This window comes from Phyllopteryx taeniolatus, chromosome 21, assembly GCF_024500385.1.
Source record: "Phyllopteryx taeniolatus isolate TA_2022b chromosome 21, UOR_Ptae_1.2, whole genome shotgun sequence".
In the NCBI taxonomy this organism is placed as follows: domain Eukaryota; kingdom Metazoa; phylum Chordata; class Actinopteri; order Syngnathiformes; family Syngnathidae; genus Phyllopteryx; species Phyllopteryx taeniolatus.
The window spans coordinates 9,342,976-9,365,927 of record NC_084522.1 but is presented as its reverse complement, the minus strand read 5'-3'; the positions used below and the strand labels follow the sequence as shown (position 1 = coordinate 9,365,927).

At 42.7% G+C, this 22,952-nt stretch overlaps 2 protein-coding genes across 5 annotated transcripts in view; one reads left to right on the top strand and one right to left on the bottom strand.

Annotated features, from left to right (window-relative positions):
• tax1bp1a (Tax1 (human T-cell leukemia virus type I) binding protein 1a) overlaps nt 1-10,837 on the top strand; it is a 27,125-nt gene extending 16,288 nt beyond the window's left edge. The window contains exons 13-17 of one of the 4 annotated variants that reach the window (XM_061761177.1): nt 92-178; nt 892-1,078; nt 1,829-2,046; nt 2,992-3,074; nt 10,512-10,837. In XM_061761177.1, the coding sequence (XP_061617161.1) occupies nt 92-178; nt 892-1,078; nt 1,829-2,046; nt 2,992-3,074; nt 10,512-10,524 (588 nt within the window). In that variant the 3' untranslated portion in view covers nt 10,525-10,837. Of the gene's footprint in view, nt 1-91; nt 179-891; nt 1,079-1,828; nt 2,047-2,991; nt 3,075-3,888; nt 6,941-10,511 lie in introns of those variants that run through there. The other 3 variants (XM_061761175.1, XM_061761174.1, XM_061761176.1) reach the window with 3 other exon arrangements.
• LOC133471542 (juxtaposed with another zinc finger protein 1) lies at nt 7,000-22,952 on the bottom strand. The gene is made up of 5 exons (XM_061761180.1): nt 22,629-22,952; nt 14,851-14,923; nt 12,903-13,099; nt 11,458-11,627; nt 7,000-10,057 (listed from the first exon to the last, which is right to left on the bottom strand). The coding sequence occupies exons 1-5, from the start codon at nt 22,774-22,776 to the stop codon at nt 9,881-9,883; spliced, it is 765 nt and encodes a 254-aa protein (XP_061617164.1). The 5' UTR covers nt 22,777-22,952; the 3' UTR covers nt 7,000-9,880.

The following is a 22,952-nucleotide window of genomic DNA, read 5'->3' as shown; positions in this document are numbered from 1 at the left end:
TCCCTGCAGGCGCTCTGAAGCTGAACTAAAACCTCTGCGGGGAAATGCACGATTGGAGGTTATTAACTTCCTATTCCGTGTGTGTGTTTAGGCACAGATGGCAGAGCGGAGCAGCGAGGTGATGGAATTGAAACGTGACCTTGCCCAAGCTTTGAAAGACAAGGAGCGATTACAGGAGGTAGGGCTTGGCGATTAGCCGATTCAGTTGATTTATTTGAGTTGTTTTTTTCCAGGTTAATGTAGTTTTACTTTGTAGTCTAGCTCATGCGCACTACTTTCATGAACAACATGGCTGAGAACATAGTGGAGCTATTTTGTAGTCATTGTGGCCAAATTTGCAGCTTTGTGGCTATATCTAGCAACATTTCCAACCCCTCCAACAAACCTGACAACAAATACAGCAAATTCCAGAAGTGGAAAAAAGCAAAACTTAAATAACGTCAATGTGGTTTGGTTTTTCAATAAATGAAGGTTTTATTTTAAGGCCATGAAGCCCAGCCCTAGCAGGTGGTAACGCCGTCCTCAAGAGTTGATTCAGAACATGCATGTGCTCTTTAGTCGCGTCGTTCTCTTGCCAGTCCACCCCCACTAATTAATATATCCATACCTGCCTCCTCTCCTCGTGCCATTATTCCATGCAAATGCCAGGCGGCGTGTCTGTTTCACCTCCCCAACCCTGGTTTAAATGTTAAACCCGCTAACAGAGCACTAATGAAGTCATCCAGGGAGGTCGGTGAGGGGGGAGAGCCCAAGTTTGACACCCATTACAGGAATGAGTAGGCTACTAATGCTAGTGCGTCACATATTATCACAAAGGGCAGCAACAGTGTAGAAGGAAAGTAAATTGGGACTACTTGACTTTCTTCGCTAACTAGATTATTCCCTTCATAGGAGTTGCATCGCTTCCTGAGTTGGCAAATGGAGCAGGACGCCCGCGAAAGAGTTGCTGAAGTCAGGCAGCCCATGCTGCTGCGTTACCCACTGCCCTACCACCAGGACCCCTCGCCACCCCCACTGGTGCCACAGAGGCCGGCGGAGCTGCAGTTTGGCAATCCATACGCTACTGATGCCGCACAAGGTGCTACTGCCTCTTTGTGTCATCATGTTAGGTCATTGGTGGTGTAGTGGTTTACTACCTCCAGGCGGGTGGCCAGTCAGGGGTGTAAGGTAAACCCCCGTTTATCGCGAGGGATACGTTCCAGACCTATCGTTCCAGTTTACTGTCAAACTGATACATGAAACAAAAAGAAAATTAAACAGTCATTGTTTATTTAAACACCAAAAAGTTCATCCAAACCATATGATAATGAAAGTCTGCTAGGTTAATGCTAACATATCATTCAAAATGCCAAAGACAGGCTAATAGAAATTAGCATAGCTTTTGCAGTAGTTATAAACCTTCAAACAACGGCTACTTTAACACACACGGAGCAACAACACATCCAAATAGATCATACAACGATACTCGCAGACCGCAGGGCACATATTTTCTCTACTCTCTGGGAACAACAGCTGCAACTGGAGCTTAGGGGATCTTCTCTGCCTCCTCCTCTTGATACTAATTAAACCGCATCACTGCCAGTAGACCTCAGTGCTGCCCGGTATGTTGTTGCACAACTTGGCACTACACTAAAGAGGCGCAACTCTCGATTTGAACTTGTCTGTATACTCTAAAAAACCATAAAAACGATCGCTTAAAAATTTGTGATATAGCGGGGGTGTGAATGATGAACCGCAATTTAGTGGGGAAACACTAGTGGCCAATTTTTGTAAAAATGGAATCATCATCACCATTTTGATCATGTGATTTATTTTTTCTTTTTTTTAGACCAGGAAGCAGAGGTCTCACTTTCTCCGGAGCAACTGACTCGTCCTCCACCCGAGGCCCCACCTTGCGCCACTCCCTGCGCCCCTCCAATCTCACCACTGAACCCGAACCCTGGCCCAGTGGCACCAGGCTGGGACAGAGACGTGGTCTGCATCCAACCTTCACGCAGCACAAGCCCCCCGGAGACTATGGAGAACCCACCCGAGGAACCACAGAATGTAAGAAACGATCCACATTTGTTTACCAGAAGCTGCTAATAGTATTGAGCATAATAAATAATAAAAAATACAGGTCATGTCCAAAGTCCAGGGACTTAATTCTTTTGCCTGTTACTATACATCGCTGGCATAGATAGAGGAACAAAGATACAGTAATCTTCGCATATTTACGGTTTGGCATTCGTAAATTTGCATATTTGTAGCTCTATATATATATATATATATATACATATATACACATATACATATATATATATATATATATATATATATATATATATATATATATATAGCTATTACTATTGATGACCCTCATGTGAAGGTGGTTTGTTTGTGTTGAATAATTTCATTACTGAATGCAGTTGTCACCGTAACGTGTTCATGATTGCATACATGACAGAAGTATGGTGTTGATGCTTTATGATCATCTTCGTTTGAACTGCTTTGCTGCCATCCTGTGGCGTCAATATGAGCGTCCATTATTTGCACGTTCTTACTATTCATGGCAGGGTTCGGCCCTTGTCCCCCACGAATAGCGGGGATTCACTGTACATAATTTGTAGTAAATATAGAATTTTGGGATGAATGCAGTGAAACTGGATAATTTTCAGCAGCAAACCTGATGTTCTCTCACAGCACACTGGTTGGGAGTCTGTGCTCTACAGGGGGACGCTTCACTGGATGAAGCTATGAACTCATTTTCATCATGCTATAATTAACACTACCACATCAGAGATGTTGAAGACTGGGAGAACTTAATTCTGCAAATTGGTGCGTCAGGGCAACCCTGAGCTTTAATGTCTTTTCAATAGTATATAGTGGTTATATGGGAGCAAAATACTTAGAATAAAGAGTCTGAGTCACTTCTCTTATTTTGGTTTACCCCTTTAAGACATCAAATTTCCATTGTTGTTCCTGCTGATGTGTGGGGTATGTATGTTGTAGACGCGCGGTGGGGCTCAGCCATCTTGTGACCATCAGTCCAGCAGACTTGGTGAAACAAGCAGCAGCTTCTGCTTTGATTCGAGGTAGGTCACACACCCATAAATTATATATATAAAAACACCAGTACAATCAATACAAGAGATGCGTAGCCATTACACAGATAACAATGCTTAGTTTCCAGAGAGGTGTTCATTTAAATGTTGTTGTTTTTTGTAGTTGTCTTGTGTAGAGCTGCATTGCTTACTTATAAGAGGTGTTTGTTATATTTGGGCCCTCTTATCTAGCCTAGAAACATGTGTAATCGTGTAGCAATTGTACGTTATTTGATTCTAAACTACACAAGCCAAAATAGTAGCATACATAACAGCTTGGAACAAAGTGCAAAGAGCCAACAAAATGTGGTCACAACCAGGGAACCTTGTACGCACTTGCTAATTAGTTAATCTGAGACCCCAGGGGAAGACAAGCTGATTGGCTGACACTGGAGGACAACACCAAAGAGAGCTGTTGAAACTAATGAAACAATTAACACAAGACATAAAAGCAAAAAGTCATGTAAAACCTGGTTCACACATATGATAATCGTGCTGATTTTCAGCCTGATTAACAGATGTTTCTAAAAGATTATCCTGAGCAATTAATAATTATTATTACAGTATTAAACATTAGATTGTTTTAAATTTGTATTGAAGACTATGTGTATCTTGTCTCAGTATATTGTTTTACATAGTGTTTGCACTGATATAAATGAATAGTTTTTTTTTTACTTCCACTTATTATTATTCTTTTTTTTTTTTAAACCTCACCTATGAATGACTTGGCACAGCTGCCCATTTGAAAATCAAATGTGGCCACGAAAACTTGCATCTCATTAGAAATCTGAATCCGAAATTGTAGCTCTGACATGGGAGGGAGTTTTCTTCAGAAAACCACATTAGAGTTCTTGAGGACTGCAAATGAAAGAAACCCCTAACGCACGTCCTTGTCTCCCTTCCCCGGCTCGCATCGCCACACCCGGCCAGCAGTGCCGTTCACAAGCGCTGCCCGTTGTGCGAGGTGATCTTCCCGCCGCACTTCGAGCAGCGCAGCTTCGAGCAGCACGTGGAGAGCCACTGGAAGGTGTGCCCCATGTGCGCCGAGCAGTTCCCCCTGGACTGCCAGCAGCACCTCTTCGAGAGGCACGTCCTCACGCACTTCGACGGCCACGTGCTCAACTTTGATCAGATCGAGTGACCTCCCCGTCCCCTCCGGCGGCGTCGATAAGTGTGCGGTCATCGGCGCCTTTTGCAGGTTACGTGGGAGCTGCTCCGATACGCAAAGCCGTTTCGACATTTATTCCATATCCTTGATGTACAACTTGAGATCCATGTACTACTATGCTCTTGATCCTCACCAGTAGGACAACTACATGTCACTAGTGAGGAAAAACTGTGCACACCACCAGTACTGCTAGTGAAGTGCTAGATGTTGACTAGTAGAATTTTATCATGTCACTAGTGGCACGAGTAGCACTTTGGTCAACTAGTCCAGTTTTGCCTCACTCGTAACATGGTCCTACTACTATTATGCCAGTGTTTTCCTACTAGTGTGCTGAATTGTTTCACTAGTGAGGATAAAGAGTCCTCCCTCATAAAACAATTTAGCTCTCTAGTAGAATAACTGTCATGCTAGGAATGTTTTTCTACTACTAGGGCCACTTTAGGCCTACTAGTACACAGTTAAACCTTGTAAACTACTGTGCTGGACGAGTAGCACCACTAGGTCCAACTAGCAGGCATGTGGAATGCTGGCGTAGCGTCCTGGACCCTACTAGTGGCACCAACATGCCAACTAGTAACTATGCTTCACTAGTAAACTGTAGTTGTGGTACTAGTATGCCAGAGTTGTCCTACTAGTTTGCAGAACTGTCATACAGTAGTGGGAGTGAGAAAAAACTTAGGAGTATGTACTGAATTGTCTTACGAGTGAGGACAGAGTGTACTAGTGCATGGACCTTAAGGTGGATATTGTAAAAATGCCCCTATTAAGGTCGATGTACTAGTATGCTCTTTGTCCTCACTTGTTAGGACAACTTTGGCATACTAGTGGGACAACTACATGTTACTAGTGAGGCATAACTGTGCACTTGTTGACAACTGTGTGCTACTAAGTTGACACAGTTTTGCCTCACGAGCAACATGTGCTACGAATATGCCGAAGTTGTCCGAAATGTTATACCGTAGTGAAGTGTTGCCAGGAAGACACAGCCGTTCTACTAGTGTGCTGAACTGTCTTACTAGTGAGGACATAGTGTACTATTACATGGACCTTTCGCTGAATATTGACTGATAATGTAATAATAATAATGCTCAATTGCTTTCCCTACTCCCAACACTCGAAAAGCTTTGCTTCCACTTTATTCTTCTTGATTCTTTTTAAAGCACTTTTGCGCAGTGCATGTGGATATTGTGTGTTCAAAACAAATCAAGAAGAAAAGACAATCTTGGCTGTCAAGAGGGCAAAACACACGCGCTCCATTTGAAGCGTTAATGCCAAATGAGACATCGACAAATGGACTTCATCGCTTCCAAACCGAAACGCTGCTCTTCAGGAAACGAGGGTTAAGAAAAAAAAAAAAAAAAAAGTACTACATTTTTAATGTAGCTGCACTAAACAAGGCTTTATTCTGAATGTAATGTACATATGGAAATACATGTGTGATGTGTAGTGTTACTGCCCTCACGTTTTGCTCATGTCAACTACTGGCGTGCACTTTCTGCTTTATGTTCTGGTGGTAGGAAGCTCCAACAAGGAGACAATGACTTTGGAAAGCCGTTTCAGCATATTCCATATCCTAATATCCAGCCTATGATCCATCTACAACTGTAATACGCACTTTGTCCTCACTAGTAAGGCAAAGTACAATGACTGTCTGCTTATTTTAATACAGGTTTGACTTTTTCCCCCTAAATTTTCAGCCTTGTTTTAAGATACAAGAGCTTAGTTTAAGGATCTTATCAAGTCAATTCACATTATTTCCATTGGCAGATGTTTTTATTTTCCTATATTTAAGCGCAGTGTGTTAATGTTAAAACTGCGTAATGTTACAGTGACTTAGAATAATATGAAATACTTTAGGAATAAAATAAATTCTTGTTTTTGATTAACAGTTAGGCCTACTACACTACTGTATTTTAATGTTGGTCATTATGGTAGTACTTGAGTATTTTTTTTTAGTTGGTACTTGCAGTAAAAGGTTTGAGAACCACTGCACTATTCCATGACATTTCTGCACATTGGTTGGACAACTATGTTTCTAGTGAAGAAAAACTACTTGTGGGCATTTTGGTGTTAGTGAGGACAATGCACCGTACTAGTACATGGATCTTAAGATGGCCGTTTATTTGATATCTAGTGAAAGATCCATGTACTAGCACACTCTTTGTCCTCACTAGTAAGACAATTTAGCACACTAGTAGAACAAGCAGGGCGCAGTAGGAGAATGACACAGGTTACTAATATTTTTTTCCATTACTACTACTATATGATATTTGTACACGCTAGTAGGACAACTATTACATGTTGCAAAATAGTAGATCAAAAGCGGCACTTGTATTTGAAAAAAAGTATGACATTCATCTTGAATTGTCTTACTAGCGAGGACAAATAGGGTACTAGTACATGGACCTTAAGCTGGATATTAAAGATATGGCGTAAATGCTCAAACTGTTTTTCATTCAAACTTAATGGTCATGTATGTCCATATTTCATGTTGTCATGAAAAGTAGAGCAATTGCTCTGTATCCATGTGGGACCTGATGAATGAATGTCATCTACGTGTATCTGCATCACTGCTGTCATTCCGTGAGCTCTGACGGTGTTGTTTATTCAAGCTTTACAAATTGCATACCAATCACAAGGCCAGTGTGTGAATGGCAGAGATCTTGATGAATAAATGAACTTGTCCAAGCGCAAGTGACTTGAGTAAAAAAAAAAAAAAAAAGAAGAAAATTCCAAGAAAACACAACATGACAGTCAGTCTTTATTTTTGCTTCTTTTTTTTCCACCCAGGCAGGCACCTGTTTACATTGAAGCAGCTTCTCTTTTATATAGAAAGACAATACATCCCCTCCTTCCCCGATACAAAACACTCATGTCCACATTACATAAGAAAATATAATTTAAAAGCACTTGACAAAAGGACACATTACGATACATTCACTGTACATTGTAAATATGGGACTCCGGCGTTTGTGGGTTGCACCCACCCACCACCTCGACGTGTAATACTGTACTGCCATTGGCCTGTGTTAGGAGTTGTTACCATGGAGACTTAATAATGCACAAAAGAATGGAGGATGAGTGCAAATATTACTGGACCCATCACAAACACAATGGTCTTGTTGATCATGTGGATAATGTCTTTTGACCCCCACAAAGAGGCAATGAGTGACTATTTGAATCCTTTTAAGAGGGCAACACCACCGCTGTCCCTCCTGCTCCACAGGAGTGACCTGGCACAGAAACATGACACATCCACACACTAAACGGCACAATAACACGCTAGGCTGATGTCAAGATACACGCGCACACAACTGGAATGCTCTCGTCTGCAACACACCGAACAGGTTGTAGCTGCTAATCTCTCATATTTATTAATTTTTTTTTTTAAAAGTACAAATCACCCTTCAGGGTGCATGCATTGGAACATTCATTTTTTTTTTTAGGGTGGCGAGACAAACATGGCCACCCTGTTGTTGCCTCATCCCCTCCCCCCCACCCCAATCAGGCACATGTTATGGTGGATGTTTGGCAGTGGAGAGCTCTTGGCAACCGTCATGGAAAGAACAAGAAAAAAAAAAAAATGCTGGCAACTGGAATGACACATCCAACAAATGGAGCTCAGTATGGGGGGGGGGGGGAGAAAAAAAAAAAAAAAAAGTCTTAATGGAGCGTCTATAAACTAGAGAGCTCCAGACATGGGGGCAAAACATGTAAATTGTGGCCACAATACAGATATAACGTACACACAAAATACAATTTTGTGAGTTTAATACTACCATGAACAACATGGACATCTGGTTAAGCAAATGGAGCGCACCTTCACTAGAAACTACAATACAAGATCTCGATTTCCTAACCCAACTGTCCAGGAATGATGCTTTATTAGTTTGTATTTTGTATGCAACTTATACTTGCTTCATTGCCGCAAATGTGTTATTTCGTGCACACACAAGTATGTCATGGCCACAAATATTCTGCACATTTTATTTTTGTGTGGGATTGGGGCCAAGCTTTGCTTGGAATAGCAAATAAAATCAGTCAGTAATTGACACCTCTCCTAAGAAGATCAATAATTACATGATTATAAATTTAGATGCCACAAGAAGGCAGCAAATTACTTCGCCTTCGGCGAAATGACGCTCATCAACTCGATTTAACAGTTTCTTGGCACAAAGATGCCGGCAGAGCACTACTTTTGTCTAAAACTCAACACACTTCAACATTGTTCCTTGGCACCAAAATGCCAGAAGATGGCAGCAAAGCACTACTTTTGTCTGAATGAAACTCCTTAACACACTTCAACAAAGTTCCTTGACACAAAGATGCTACAAGATGGCAGCAAAGCAGTACTTTTGTCTAAATGAAGCACCTCAACTCATTTCAAATAGTTCCTTGGCACCAAGATGCCACACGATGGTGGCAAAGCACTAGTTTGTTTAAATGAAGCTCCTCAACTCACTTCAACATAGTTCCTCGGCGCCAAGATAATAATAATAATGTATTACACTTATGTAGTGCTTTTTCTAGGTACTCAAAGACACTTTACAATTTCATGCATTAATCATTCACTTCACAGTCACACCCTGGTGGTGGTAAGCTACTTGTGTAGCAACAGCTGCCGTGGGGCAGTCTTATGGAAGCGTGGCTGCCATTCTGCGCCTGCGGCCTCTCCGACCACCACCATACATCCAACCACATTCATTCATTCAGTAATGTGGGTTAAGTGTCTTGCCCAGGTGACATGCACTCGAGCAGGGATAGGGACCGGCGGCCCTCCGGTTGCAGGGCGTACGCTTACCCTCTGCACCATGTCACCCACAAGATGCCACAATATAGCGCCAAAGTAATAAAGTAATAAAGATGGCCATTGGCCTGACCACATAAAGCGAATAACGGAGGACAGGTTACAAAAGAAAAAAAAGGGGAATTCATTCATTTTGGACCGCAAATAGCATTGCATATTGTGTCCACAATTTGCCCCCCATGTCATGCCAGGGGCTCTGTAGTAAGCTTTATGCTCCGTTCTAAAAGTATTGGTGAAACATGAGCTGGCATATTAGAAAAATAGTTTGATGAAACTTTGAACCATTCAAGTCAAAATACTGACAAAATATATAAAATAAAGCTTGCAGATGTAACTATTTGTGTATAATGCTTGTGAATAAGCTTATAGTTTTTATATATACAACTAAATATCCGTCTACTGTTTATATAGTAATATATCTATTTCAAATATAACTTACGCAGAACCCCAGAAGTTCCCGTGAGGCCGCCGATCCAAAGTCAGTAAACAGAGCAAAAGGAGTGAACACACTTCCTGGTTTGGATCGGAGACCGGAAGGTAACTTAATCATCGTGCGGGGGCCGGCTTGGTTGCACTTCCTGTCAACTTCTTTTAGCACCTTATGCAAGTCAAACCGAGAAAAACAAATGATAGCATATACGAAATGTGCAAATGTACAATAAAAAAAAATACGAAGATATACTTTTGGAAATACGAGTGATTTAAGATGATAGAAAAAGGAAATAATAATGTAAAAAGAACTTAAAGCATGCACTTTAGTGTCAGGTGAGGAACTTTTAAGGGTAACATTTTGGGGTAGCAGACCGCGAGGCCTTTTCAGGTCTAGCCTTGAATCTTACGCAGAATCTCGGTGGAGACTGGCGGGTGGAAGTTGATGGTGTGGTGCCTCAGGCCCTGCGACGTCTTGTAGCTCTTCCCGCAGCGGCACTTAAACGGCTTCCTCACGCGGATCTGCGTGCGGTGGCCATTCTTGGCATGGTACTTGATGCCGTTCACGTTCTGAGAGGAGAGAAAACGCCGCACGCACACTTTGACAGAACCTGTTTTTTTTTTTTAATAAGCATAAATCTTAAAGAGCAGGCGTGGAGCAATCGAGAACACGTCCATAAAAACGTCTACAACTCAAAGTTGCCTGTCATGTTCACGTGTCAATGTGACATTGAAATTGATTTTAATGCTGCTGTAAAAACGTCACTATACTTAGCTACCAAAATTGAGTCTCGTCAAGGGTGACTACGCTCTGCTTCCCAGAATCTTTTTGGTAACTTTCTGGTTTAAAGTGGTACCTTGACTTGTGAATTTAATAATTTCCCCATTGCTGTAACGTGTTTTTTTTAGTAAGAAAAATAGCTCCCTACAGTATTGTACTATATTAAATCATACAGTAATAGCCTAATTAAATAGAATGTAAATAATGAAACAGTTTGTGCATCATGATTAATTAATTTTGCAGCTCCTCCTGGTGACCACCTTAGCCAACAGGAGCAAATACACGAAGAAGGCGGGCACGACTTCGCTGAGGATAAAGCATAGATGCCTATGAAGGCTGTGGGTATTGTTATACTGTCTGTCTACATGTCCTGCTGCTAAACACCAACCGTTTGTGTTTTGTTTATATCTATCGCTTAAAAGGTTTTAACACCACAACATTAATCCTAATTTGGTTAGCCCATCAATGCTGTTTTGCATTGTGTATTAGCATTAAGCTAGCGGACTTCCCTAAGGCAAAGTTAAGTGGTTGTTTTAAATACATGAAGTGTAATTGTCTTTGTTTTATGATTCGCTTGACTCCAACAAGGAGTGGCATTAAGCAGCTTGAAGCCTCTTTTTTTTTTTTTTTTTATATATAAATTACATAATTAAACGGGGTAATTGTTCACTATCTGCCAAACTGCTGCTTATTGTGAAGTTCGCTGTCCTCATCTAGCACTCACACACACAAATAAATTATACATTTTATATATCTAAATGCATAATAACAAATTGATAATAAAATACCGGTGCTCAATAGATAGTAGTAGAAGTCTAGCACAGTGTAAATGTACAGATTTGGGGCCCATCTAATTATTGGTTATATAAAAAGATTTAAAAAAAAAAAAATAATAATAATAATTTTCTTAACTCTGTGGGAATATTACAGTTAGCCTCCATTATGTTAAAATCATCACTGCTGTTTTTGTCTTCTTAAAGGGTTCCACACTACACAGTCATGGGACAGTAAAGTTCCCATACTGGCCAATAAATTAAAACCTGAATGAGATTTTTGTTTGCTGTTGCGTTACAGAATATGATATCTCTAATTTCAATCATGACATCAGTGTGGTTTCCTTTTTATTTATAGAAGCGACATGTGATATTTGGATAACATCCACAAAACCATGTGGGCTCTGCTCTCTCACCTTGTATCTCTTCTTGCAGCCCGGCACTGGGCATGCAAACGGCTTCTCTTCCCCGCCGTTCATGCACATGGAACTGAGGATGGACTCAGAGCTGATGGCACTTTCAGTGGTCCACGACTCGTCGCTGTCCGACTCCTCGTAGTCTACCTCCTCTTCGTCGTACTCGCTGCCTGGAAACGTATGTGTTTTGATGTTAAAATAGTGAGTTGTCTGGCTTAGGGAAATAAGAGGTGACATTTGAGCCACTGAGAACAAGAGTGGGCCAACTCCGTTTTGGTCATGTCAGATAAATACTGGTCGAAATGAACGCTTGTTTCCAATTTTGACATAACAGGGGGAAGCCATTATTGCACTCTGCACAAATCTTGATTCATCTCCCATTTCTTAGATGGCCTCACCCATGAAACCAGGCTTCCCCCTCAGACAATGAGTAATGCTTTAGTTTGGGTGCCAGTGCACTTGCATGTTAGTGTAAGTGAATGTTAGTTATCATCTTTCATGAAATATTGATAGTTAACAGATGTTTGGACTTAGACCACTATTACACTAAACATGATTAAATTAATTATTAAATACTATACATATGTATAATTTATGATTATTATTAAATAGTAAATAATTTTGAATAATACTATTTTTTATTTGTTTACCTACAGTGGTGCCTTGAGACAAGTTGAATTCATCCCATGAGCATGTTCTTAACCATTACCATTCATTTGTTCCATGTAATCATTGTCCCATAATCACTGTATATCCCTCCTGCAAAATGACAAAAATGGCATTAGCCTACTCTAGTTCTCAGTGTCTCATTTTATTTGTTATTTGCCCACTATTGTGTGTGTGTTTTGGGTTAGTGCACCACATGCTCGCACAAAACAACAAACAAACAAAAAACACCTTGTGCATGTCTGCACTCTCATGTGCCTGTGAGTCAAAGTGCAGGGATTGGCACTTGGAAGGAGATCATTAAGTGGGAGTGATCCCCCATTGCTCAAGCTGGAAAAGTACTCTGGAGAATAGTTTCCACTCATGTGCGCGCACGCACACACACACACAGGCTGCCACTGGCCCCCCACCATCACGCAGGAAATGCTGCACCTCAGCATGAGGAAATGGATGGTACCCTGGCACATGTTGAAATGCGTGCATGTGTGCATAAAAGTGCAGACCTAACACTACGTTTAGGAACCATTTGGGCTGCTTCTGAGCTGTGCATGTTTATACACACAGCATGACAGCTGCAGTGTAATTAGAAGAGTGATGACTGGTCTGCTCGCTGCAGGAGCCGTTATATTTAACAGGCGCACACACACGTACACACTGTCTACAGGGGTAAAGAAACGCTCATCTTAGTATTGTGTGGACTAGCTAAAATGTCCACACAAAGACTACTCACACATTTAAACAGACACACAGGCGCACGCACACACACACACCTGTCATACCTGTCGGCGTGCTGCTGCGGAAGGAGGAGGAGGGAGTGATGGGGGGCGTGACCGGCGGCGTCAGGTTGCCGCTGGTGTGGCGAGGGGGCGTGGCTGTGCTGTTCCTCGACACGGCGCCCGTGATGGACAGTGACAGTTTGGGCGTGGCCTTCTTCTTCATGGTCTCCTGTTCCCGCCGTGCAGCGTCCGTCATGAACCTGATGACAAATGAGTCACCGGTTATTGACTAAATCTGATTTTTTATTTTTTTTTTTTAAAACATGTATTCGGAATACCTTCTTTGGACAAGAACGCTCTGAATAGTTTCATTTGCAAGTCGCAAGAAACTTCGGAAAATTCCAAGCTTCCAATAGTTCAGTCAAGGCCCTACTTTGTGGTCTTAGATATACTGGGTGTCCGCCAAAATTTTGGGTGAGGATAGGTTCCATAGAAAACAGAAAACACTAACAGATTTCATGAAAACCATGGCTTCACTTTGCATTTTGTGTATTACAGGTGGTATACCCTGTTGATGAAGTCAGTTCCGTTAACTTTCTACTCCTCAAGTAAAGATGCAACGCGGAGCTTGGTTTATTGAAACAAAATCAGATCCAGATACTAAGCGAAACTACAGGATTAAGTATGCTAGATATCCTCCATCAATTTGTACATGGCACAAGAAATGTATAGAGACAAGATCAGTGTTAGGGGTGTATGAAATGAGGCAAAAATAGTATCTATTCGGGCAGCACGGCTGACGACTGGTTAGCACATCTGCCTCACATTTTGAGGATCCGGGTTCAAATCCGGCCTCGCCTGTGTGGAGTTGGCATGTTCTCCTCATGCCCACGTGGGTTTTCTCCGGGTACTCCGGTTTCCGCCCACATCCCAAAAACATGCATGATAGGTTCATTGAAGACTCTAAATTGCTCGTAGGTGTGAATGTGAGTGCAAATGGTTGTTTGTTTCTATGTGCCCTGCGGTTGGCCGGAGACCAGTTTGGGGTGTGCCCCGCCTCTCGCCCGAAGTCGACTGAGATTGGTGTCAGCACGCCCGCGACCCTAGTGAGGATAAGCGGTACGGAAAACGGATGGATAATATCTACTCCTTTTGAAATAATTTCCACAGATGTGTATTTATTTGCTTTTGTACATTCTTCAATTGAACCACATGGACTAAAGTATTGGGACACCTGGCCGTTGCGTCTACAGGAAAAGTGGGAAAACGAGGAAAGCCCCTATGCGGCTAGAGCATCTTCTTGTGTTCTGGAGTGCCAGTTTATCCCAAAAGTGTTTGGAGAGATCTTTGCTCTTCTTAACTGGAGCATACCTTTACGACGCTTGCTTTGTACAATGGCAAGACAAAAGGACAGTCCAGGAAGATAACGTAATGACCAATCCGTTAAAGGTGTCGCCATATGTCCATATAGTGTAGCTACTGGTTACTGTAATGAGGATCTTTATCATCTTTTTCAAATGATGGACACTAAAAGCCACTAATACGAGTGTGATGTGATGTGACAAGATCTAATTAAAAGCTGAACAAACTGGCCTTGAAAATACATCCCACCATCAAAACATAATCTGGGGACTACAGATGACATTTACAAGCTTGCCATTTGAACAATTACACCCCCCAAACACACACACAAAAGAAACTCACTCTCTCCTTCAGCCACAGACATATTTCTCCATGTTGTGGCCCAGAGTGACTTAAGGGGGGCATGACGTATCGGTTTGCCACACTGCAAACAAACAAAACACACACACAGGCGCGCAAGCAGTCATCCCGAGTCAGGCGTCTCATGTCTTCTGTGGTTTTCTCTGCTGGTCTGTGGATGAGTCACGACATTGTCGATGGGAAGACACCGTCATTTGGACGGCCCCCCCCTCCGGCAAAAAGAACGCACACAAAGGCGAGATTGGCACCGGCGGCGCAACGCTGCCGCCTATAGACGGGCTGACGGTACCTGTTGATGTAGCTGAGGGCCAAGTAGGTGGGCTGCTGTTGCTCCTGCTTCTCCAGGACCCGAGGATCTGTGTCTGAGACAGAGAAAGATTCCACGTCAATCAAGCGGCCTTATCTGTCCTCCCTGCGTGATAAATTATTGAACCGTTCACCACAGCGGGTGACTAACAACAAAGCATACAGTCATATGGGTGTCCATGATGCCCTCTGTGAATACATCATTAGGGCCTTCCCAGACTTTGTGTCTTTAGAGTTTCCCAAAAAATAATTTCACATGGGACTAAAAGAGACAAAAGGGTGCTGTGATGAATGTATACAGTGTATTGCTAAAACACACAGAAGCTCTCGGGGGCGACTTCCACTGCCCGAGGGGAGCACCATTAACTTCAAAAAAAAAAAAAAAAAAAAGAAAAGTCTGCCTACCAATCTTCCTGAGAAACAAGTGAAGGGTAGGGGCCTGCGGGTGGGACTACTGTGACGTGCCAGCGCCATCAAGTGTTAAGCATGGGAACGCTCGAAGGAATCCAAAGAACCATAGCGTGCTAGGCTGTAGCAGTACATGACACGTAATGCCTGTCAGATGGATGTGATCAAGAACTTGGACCATATCATTGCAACTGTGAACAAAACACACCCCAAACACTCCTTTCCCAGCTTTTCCAACGTGTGCGTCTGTGTGTGTGCATGCGTGCCGACCATCTTTGGTGTTCAGGCGTTCACACCTCATAATTACCAGCGAAAGCAGACATCCCACAGAGCGGGAGAACACCGAGGAGACTGGCAAACAAGAAAACAAGCCCAGGAAAAGGAACACACTACAACACAAACACTACAACACACTATGCTGTTGTACTAATGAGGGTGGAAAAAAATTACCTGATCAATGGCTTTTTGGTTCACTTGTAAGTCAAGGTACCACTGTACTTACTACTTCTTTACTATGATGCCCTCACGTGTGGGAAAGGAGAGCCATAGTTGCCCGTGCACTTTTTTTTTGTAGCCGTTTATTGCTAAAGGAACAGTAAAACACAGTGAGCGCACTCAGGCACAAGCTGCTGTCGGCACCACTCTCAACCAGATTCTCACACGCAGACTCGACGACGTCACACGGCAACCCACCAGGCCCCGCCTCCAAGAGGCACATGCATGTATACAAAAACTACAATACGTACAGTATTACCTAGACATTTTTTTTGTGTGCAATTTTTTAAATATTCAGATGTTAAATTTGCGTGGAGGAGTAAAAGTATAGTATATATATAAAAAATAAAATAAAATAGTTGGTCTCTCAATAAAACAGATTTTCTCCAATTGCGGGTGGGTCTGGAACGCATCCATCATGATAAACGGCGGTTCAAAATATGGCAAACCAGCGACGGGGTTTTACGCGGATATGACGCCTGTGAGGTGAGCCAGGTGCGCGGACGCTGCCGTGTTAAATGTGCGCCGCGTTTACAACGTCCGCTCGCCTCGCAGCACAGGAAGCTGACGGGCAAGGAGGGGAGCTGCATCTGTGTGCGCTGCTCTTAATATGTGCGACTCACTCCAGTCACTAACTGAGGGAACACCGATGTTAAGGGGGGGGAAAAAAAGCACTTGTGATGCCGACCAGTTGTACCCTGATGCAAACTAAACTGCAACCACAATAACAAATCCATCCATTTTCTATAGTGCTTGTCCTCAGATTCTCAAGATCTCATGCAAAAAGAAGTGAGCAGCACTCAATGCAAACTGTCTCGTCAGCGGCACACTAGTGCCCCCTGCTGACCCATTACAGTGTTTGTGTGTGTGAGTGTGTGTCTATACACGTTTATTGAAAGCGGGCCAAGAATGCACAGCTTGTTTTGCAGGCTGCTAATTAAGCCACACACAGCATTTTAACGTGTTTCTCAAGCAGCAGGCAACCGGATGGAGGCCAAGAAGCGGGAATGTGGGAGGGGTCTAAGAAAAAAAAAAAAAAAAAAAAGAGGTAAACTTCCCTGTAATTACACTCCGCGGTGCATGGCGTGGATTCGGGGGCCAGGCGACTTCCGCCACGCGATGATGTGTGAGCTCGCGTGCATGGTGTGAAAAGAGAGCTTCCACAGTTCCGCTTCGGGGATGCCAGTCCACTAATTGCTCTGCTACACCCTCACAGGTCATTCAGGAAGTAGTGTGGCACATGGACACACACACACACACACACACACACACACAGACCCTTTCCTATGTCACACCTTCACAAAGTGGATGCAAAACAATTTAGCTTTTGGAGGTAAATGGATAGTGTCGATAGATTAAGAGGTGAATCAAAGCGAAGTGGTCACTTTCCAGGACCTTTGTAGTGATCTTAAATGCATTTTGAAAAGAAGTATAGCGTGTTCCCCCCCATATTCCAACTCATTGCTCACCCCCCGCTATACCACAGATTTTCAAGTGATCGTTTTAACAGTATACAGGCAAGTACAGATTTGGAGTTACGCGCTTTCAGTGTAGTACTATCTTGTGCTGCAAAATGTCGGGCATGACTGAGGTCTACTGGGAGAGATGCACTGTAGTTGAGAGCAAGAAGAGGCAGCGATGGTTCCCTAAGCTTCAGTAATTGTTGTTGTTCCCACAGAGCAGAGGAAAATATATGCCCTGTGAGTATTGTTGCATGCTATATTTGTATGCGTTGCTTCTCCGTGTGTGTTAAAGTAGCTGTTGTTTGAAGGTGTATAATTACCGTAACTTCCATGCTAATTTCTATTATCCTGTCTCTGGCTTTTCACATATGTTAGCATTAAGTTAGATGACTTTCCATAGACAAAATGACATGGTTTGGTTAAATATTTTAGTGATAAAATATACAATATTTGATTTTATTCTCTTGTTTTATGGGTCAGTTTTACAGTAAACTTCAACTGGGAGTGACAATAACTTGAAGCATGCACACTTTCCCTCTTAATGTATTTGGAGAACTGTGTGAACGAGAGTGCGACAATGGGTGCTAAGTGTACTTTAAGACTTTTTAGTGTGTTCAAAAAAAATTTTTAAAACATGTTGAACCATAAAAAAATATTATTATTATTTGTTTTTTTTCCAATTTCAGGGCACAAACAAAAAAATTCACACCAATTGACAGTTTAGAGTCTTCAATAAACCTAACATGCATGTTTTGGGAATTTGGGAGGCTACATTCGAACCTACAATCTCTCAACTGTGAGGTCATTTTTGTTTTATCTGGATTGTTATGCAGTGGTGTCTTTATACGCATGTCCATTTCAATCCAAATGTTACCCGTTACTACATTACTTGCACAGCCAATAAAGATGATTTTTTTATGGAAAAGGTTTGGTTTTTACTTAACAATTTGGAATTTAAAATAATTGGAAGTCAACCAGTGTCCCAGAACTGATTGTATTTGACTTTGGAGGTTGTTTTTTTTTTGCAATTGCCAGGTGCCAAATATGATCTCACACAATATGTAAGTATTGCGAGGCCTCACTAACTGTTGATGCATAAAGATAATCGGCACAAAGACAAGTAAGAACACAGACAATATTTGACGTAATGCTCATCAAATTGCAGCGTATATTCAGCGAGAACAAAGACGTTTGGGATTTCCCTGCTTTCGCCCGGAGTGTTTTTCTCGGTTTTAATCTCTCCCGCGCTCTGCTTCTTTGTGCTGCTTTGTTGAGGTTGCAGGGCAGGTTGGTGCGCGTGTAGGTGACACACAAAGGTGCACACAGGCAGATAGGCCTGACATCATCACATTCCTCAGACCTGACCTATTGGGACAACAACTAACGCGGTCCTGCGAAACCAATTTCCTGCTGAATCTAAACAGCAGGGGATATGTCATTGCAGGGACGTTATCTCTTTTTTTGGTTGTTGTTGGATGAGGTAGTCAACACATATTAACCGCTTCTCTCACGGAAACTCATCTGGTGTTTACTTACATGTGTGCAACAGGCTAGGGTTTGCTTAACTGGAGGGGCGGGCAGCGAGGAATGTGGCACAGGCCAGGTTGCACCACAAGAGGACAGTATTGTCAAAAGAAATGCTTTTTGGCGGGCACATGCGCAGTACAGCGTTTCTTTTTAGCACCTTGACCAATTCAATGACAGTTCACAGTATTTTCTGAACTATTATTTTTTTCCCCCCTCACTTGTATTGCAGTACTATCCTAACATAACTTCATTCTTCACCATATTCATTTATGTTTCTTGCAATCTTACCACTTTATTTAATCTTGTAATATGACAGATTTAGTCTCATAATATGAAGACTATTCTTGAAAGGTAGAACATTATTTTAGTACTACAAATTCTGCCTTTTCTTTCCACAACATTCCAAATGTCTCATTTTTATTGTGACTTTACAACATTTTAATGTAATTCTTGCAATATTTAAATGCAAAAAAAAAAAAAAAAACTTCTTGTTGTAAAAGTATTAACTGTTCGCATAATATGACGTTTTCCCTCACAATATGACTTTCTTCTGGTAAAGTTATGACTTTGATATCACAAAATGTCTCATAATATTGCGATTATTTTTTTCCTGTAATACTGTAACTTCAAATTGAGAAATTGTGGCTTTATTCTCAAAACATTTCAAATATATTCTCATAATTAAGACTCATCTTTTTCTTGCCTTATTTTCTCGTTTTCATCAAATGAGTATCTTTTATTTTAATTCCACAAAATACAGTACAGTGCACAATCGAATGTATTCACAGCGCTCCACTTTTCCCACATTTTGTTATAGAAAAGCTTTATTTAAATATGGATGAAATTATTTCCGTTTTTAATTGTAATTCTACACACCACGCACCATAACTTCAACAAATAAAAACTTTTTTTTTTTTTAATTGGGGGGAATATATTAAAAATAAAAAAAACTAACAGATCATATGTATATAAGTGCTATTATAGAATTTCAAGGAGAACATTTTCATTTTGGAATAAGGCTATTCCCCCTCCAAAAAAAGAGGAACTTGTGAAGCCCTGTGAAGACTTTCTGGATGCACTGCATCTAACGTAAAAAGGAGCTGCTTCGTCACACTCCCACCACAGCCCCCATCCCATCTGTCTCTCTCATAGCTGCGCTAACTGATCTGTGAAAGCTATTGATTGAACTTGGTGCTCTGGAGGCCGCTGATGACCAGCTGCGGCATTAAAACGGGCGGAGTGGGTGGTCATTAATCGGACTGGTAAAGGACCTCTCTCTACGGTTGATGGCTGCGGGCTCAAAGGTCAAACCATGGGGCAGATGTGGGTAACTGATAGCTGAATTAGGTGACTGAGGAGAGGATATCTATCCATTCTTTTTTTATATATATACCACTTGTCCTCAATAAGGTCGCAGGGCTATCCCAGCTTACTGTTTGGCGACAGGCAAGGTACACCCTGCACTGGTTGCCAGCCAATCTCAGTAGAGAGCAAATCTATCCTAACATTTTTTGAATGTCTAATCATATGCTCTACATAGCCACAGGCTGGATTATCAAGTAAAGAATGTCAAAGCTATTCACAGATTCCCTCCGTTTAACTCATAGGATGAAATAAGTAGCACACATGGTGTGTAGCCCACCCCCTCCCCACTGTTTCCCGGCCCATAAACACATCGTCTGTTCTGGCCGCAAAGTGGTGTGACATCACATCGGGTGTCCTAACCCCTACTGACGGCACGGCCGTGCTCTTTGTGGACGAGACAGCAGGTGTGCGAACTCGACGCCAAGGCACTGCCTCCCTGACCCCTTTTAGAGGCTGCCAGTTGCCATGGCGACTGGCTCCGTGAAACCTCCAGTCTGCGCCCACTGTCATCCACTCCTTGCTTCAAACAACACGAATAGTGATTAGCGCTCATCATCTTTGTTACGCATGATTGAGTGCTGTGGTGTAAAGTGGACTTGTGGATTATTTCAAAACTACTTGTTTCGTCTCATACTCTTACGAGCATTACTGATAATGTTGCCATACTGATGACAAAGTAAATATCCGAAGGGAACTGAAAGCTGAGCAGCACGATGGATGAGTGGTTCGCTTGTCTGCCTCACACTTCATAGGTTCGGTATTCAAATTTTCAGCTCCGGCCTTCCTGCACGTGCTCTCTGCGCTTGTGTGGGTTTTCTCCGGGTACTCTGACTTCATCCCATATTCCCAAAACATGCAATGTTAGGGTAACTGAACACTCTAAATCAGTGTTTCCCAACATTTATTGAGCTGAAGCACATATAATGCCTTAGAATAATCTCTACCCACACCACCAAACAAACATTTTCCAAAAAGCATACAGTGACCCCCCGCTATTCGCAGGAGATGGGACCAAGCCCTGCAGCGAATAATTGACTGTTCATACTGTACTGTAAATGCTGATGAATGCCACAAGATGGAGGCATAGGACAACTTTTGGCTAAATGAAGCGCCTCAAATTCAAGATGCCAGCAGATGGCGCATGCAATACTGTTATTACACAAATGGTGAATAGATTTGATTTTCAGCAAATAATAGGGGATAACCCAGTTTCCCCTCAAAATATGCAAATCTCCACATTTGTGCATGCCGAACGGTGAAAATGAGCGGGTTCACTGTATAATGATGGTAGACAGGTTAAGTGTACCTTCTGCCATCTAGTGGAAAAACATTAAATTGTTGTGCCTGTCACGATAGGTCGCTGGCACAGATTGATGAACAAAGATACCATTTGCCATTTAGCATTGTGGAATTCACCTATTGGCTGATTTTGTGCTCAGGCCAAAGCAATAAAAGTTTTACTTTGGCGACATCTTGTAATGTTGACGACGTGAGTTGAGTTTCTTTTCGACAAAAATGGTGTTTTGCCACAATCTTGGTATTAAGGAAACACAGTATGTTGAAGTGAGTTGATGAGTTTCAATTTGGCAAAAAGTGCTTTGCAGCCATCTTGTGGCCTCTATAGGCAATTATAAACTTTTTGGGTAGGGGGGGCATTAATCACTTGTGGATTTTTGCTATTCATGGCAGAGCTCACTCCCTCGCCCCTGTACAATACAGTATTTGTGGTACATATTTTTTCCCCTCGGCACACCTGATGACCTCTCATGGCACACTAATTGGGTTAGGAATCACTGCTCTAAATTGTACCAAGGTGTGAATGGTTGTTTGTCTACACGTTGCCTGCAATGGACTGGTGACCGGTCCAGGCTGTAAGTACTCCCTACCCCGCCTCTCCCCCTAATCAGCTGGGATGGGCTCCAGCACCCCCCTGACCTACATGTGGATGAGCCCTATCGAAAATGTCTGGCTGGGTGGAATTGCAAGCCTGGAGGCAGTCATCGCTTGCAGGCTGCAGGCAAACTTAATGAAAGGTGCAACAAGTTGAGACTAGTGCTTTGGTGGGTGGAAACCAAAATATGAGTAACACACCGAAAGTGACCAAAGTGACACCAAGCCCCACATCAAAACACTAGAAAGCACAGCACTAGAAACGTGTGATTTGGTAATGTGCACAGACACCTGGAGCAGACGTGCTCAATACACAAGCCGACTCGCATCAGGCCCGTCGTGATAAACATTGAAATGTTAGCTGGCAAACCGCTGTCTGCTCCGTGTGCTATTTACATTCATGTGCAGCTCGGTGGCAAATAACAAAATACTGTCGCTAAAGAGCGCTTGACTTCGTTTTGAACGTAATACAAGTCTGGTGTTAAGCAAAAAAAAATTAAAATCAAAAATGTACGCAGCGGGAATAGCGGAACCCGAACCTCGCTAACTAGCTAAGAGGTGAGCTAGCAGCGGCTAGCTAGTTAGCTCCGTGCCCCCACCGAGGCCGACTCACCGATGTGATTGTCCTCGATGTGAACGATGAGCTCGGCGAGAGACTCGAACTGGAGCCCGCAGCCTCCGAACCTGCAGGAATTGGAGAAGAAGGAAGCGGCGGCGATGCCCGTCATGTTGTTTTCACCGGTGGGGGCGCGCTGGTGCATTCACCGGGCGGCGGGGTTCTCGCGGGAGCCGGAGCGGTGGAAACTAGGGAGGCGGGCTGGCAGGGAAGGCTTCGGGTCCGGGGAGGGAGCGGGGAAGAGTGCGGAGCAGACACCGGGGCGGCCAGACAGGACAGCGGCGGACGCAGCTGGGAGGCAAGCTAGGCGGAGGGTGGGTG

Bases quoted from the DNA above. Each gene is read 5' to 3' on its own strand.
- LOC133471542 (XM_061761180.1), bottom strand. From the start codon at position 22,776: ATGCACCAGCGCGCCCCCACCGGTGAAAACAACATGACGGGCATCGCC. The intron at 11,628-12,902 runs GTATGACAGGTG...ATACGTTTCCAG, and splicing joins CCGCAGCAGCACGCCGACAG to GCAGCGAGTACGACGAAGAG. The intron at 10,058-11,457 runs GTGAGAGAGCAG...CTCTCCTCTCAG, and splicing joins GCTGCAAGAAGAGATACAAG to AACGTGAACGGCATCAAGTA.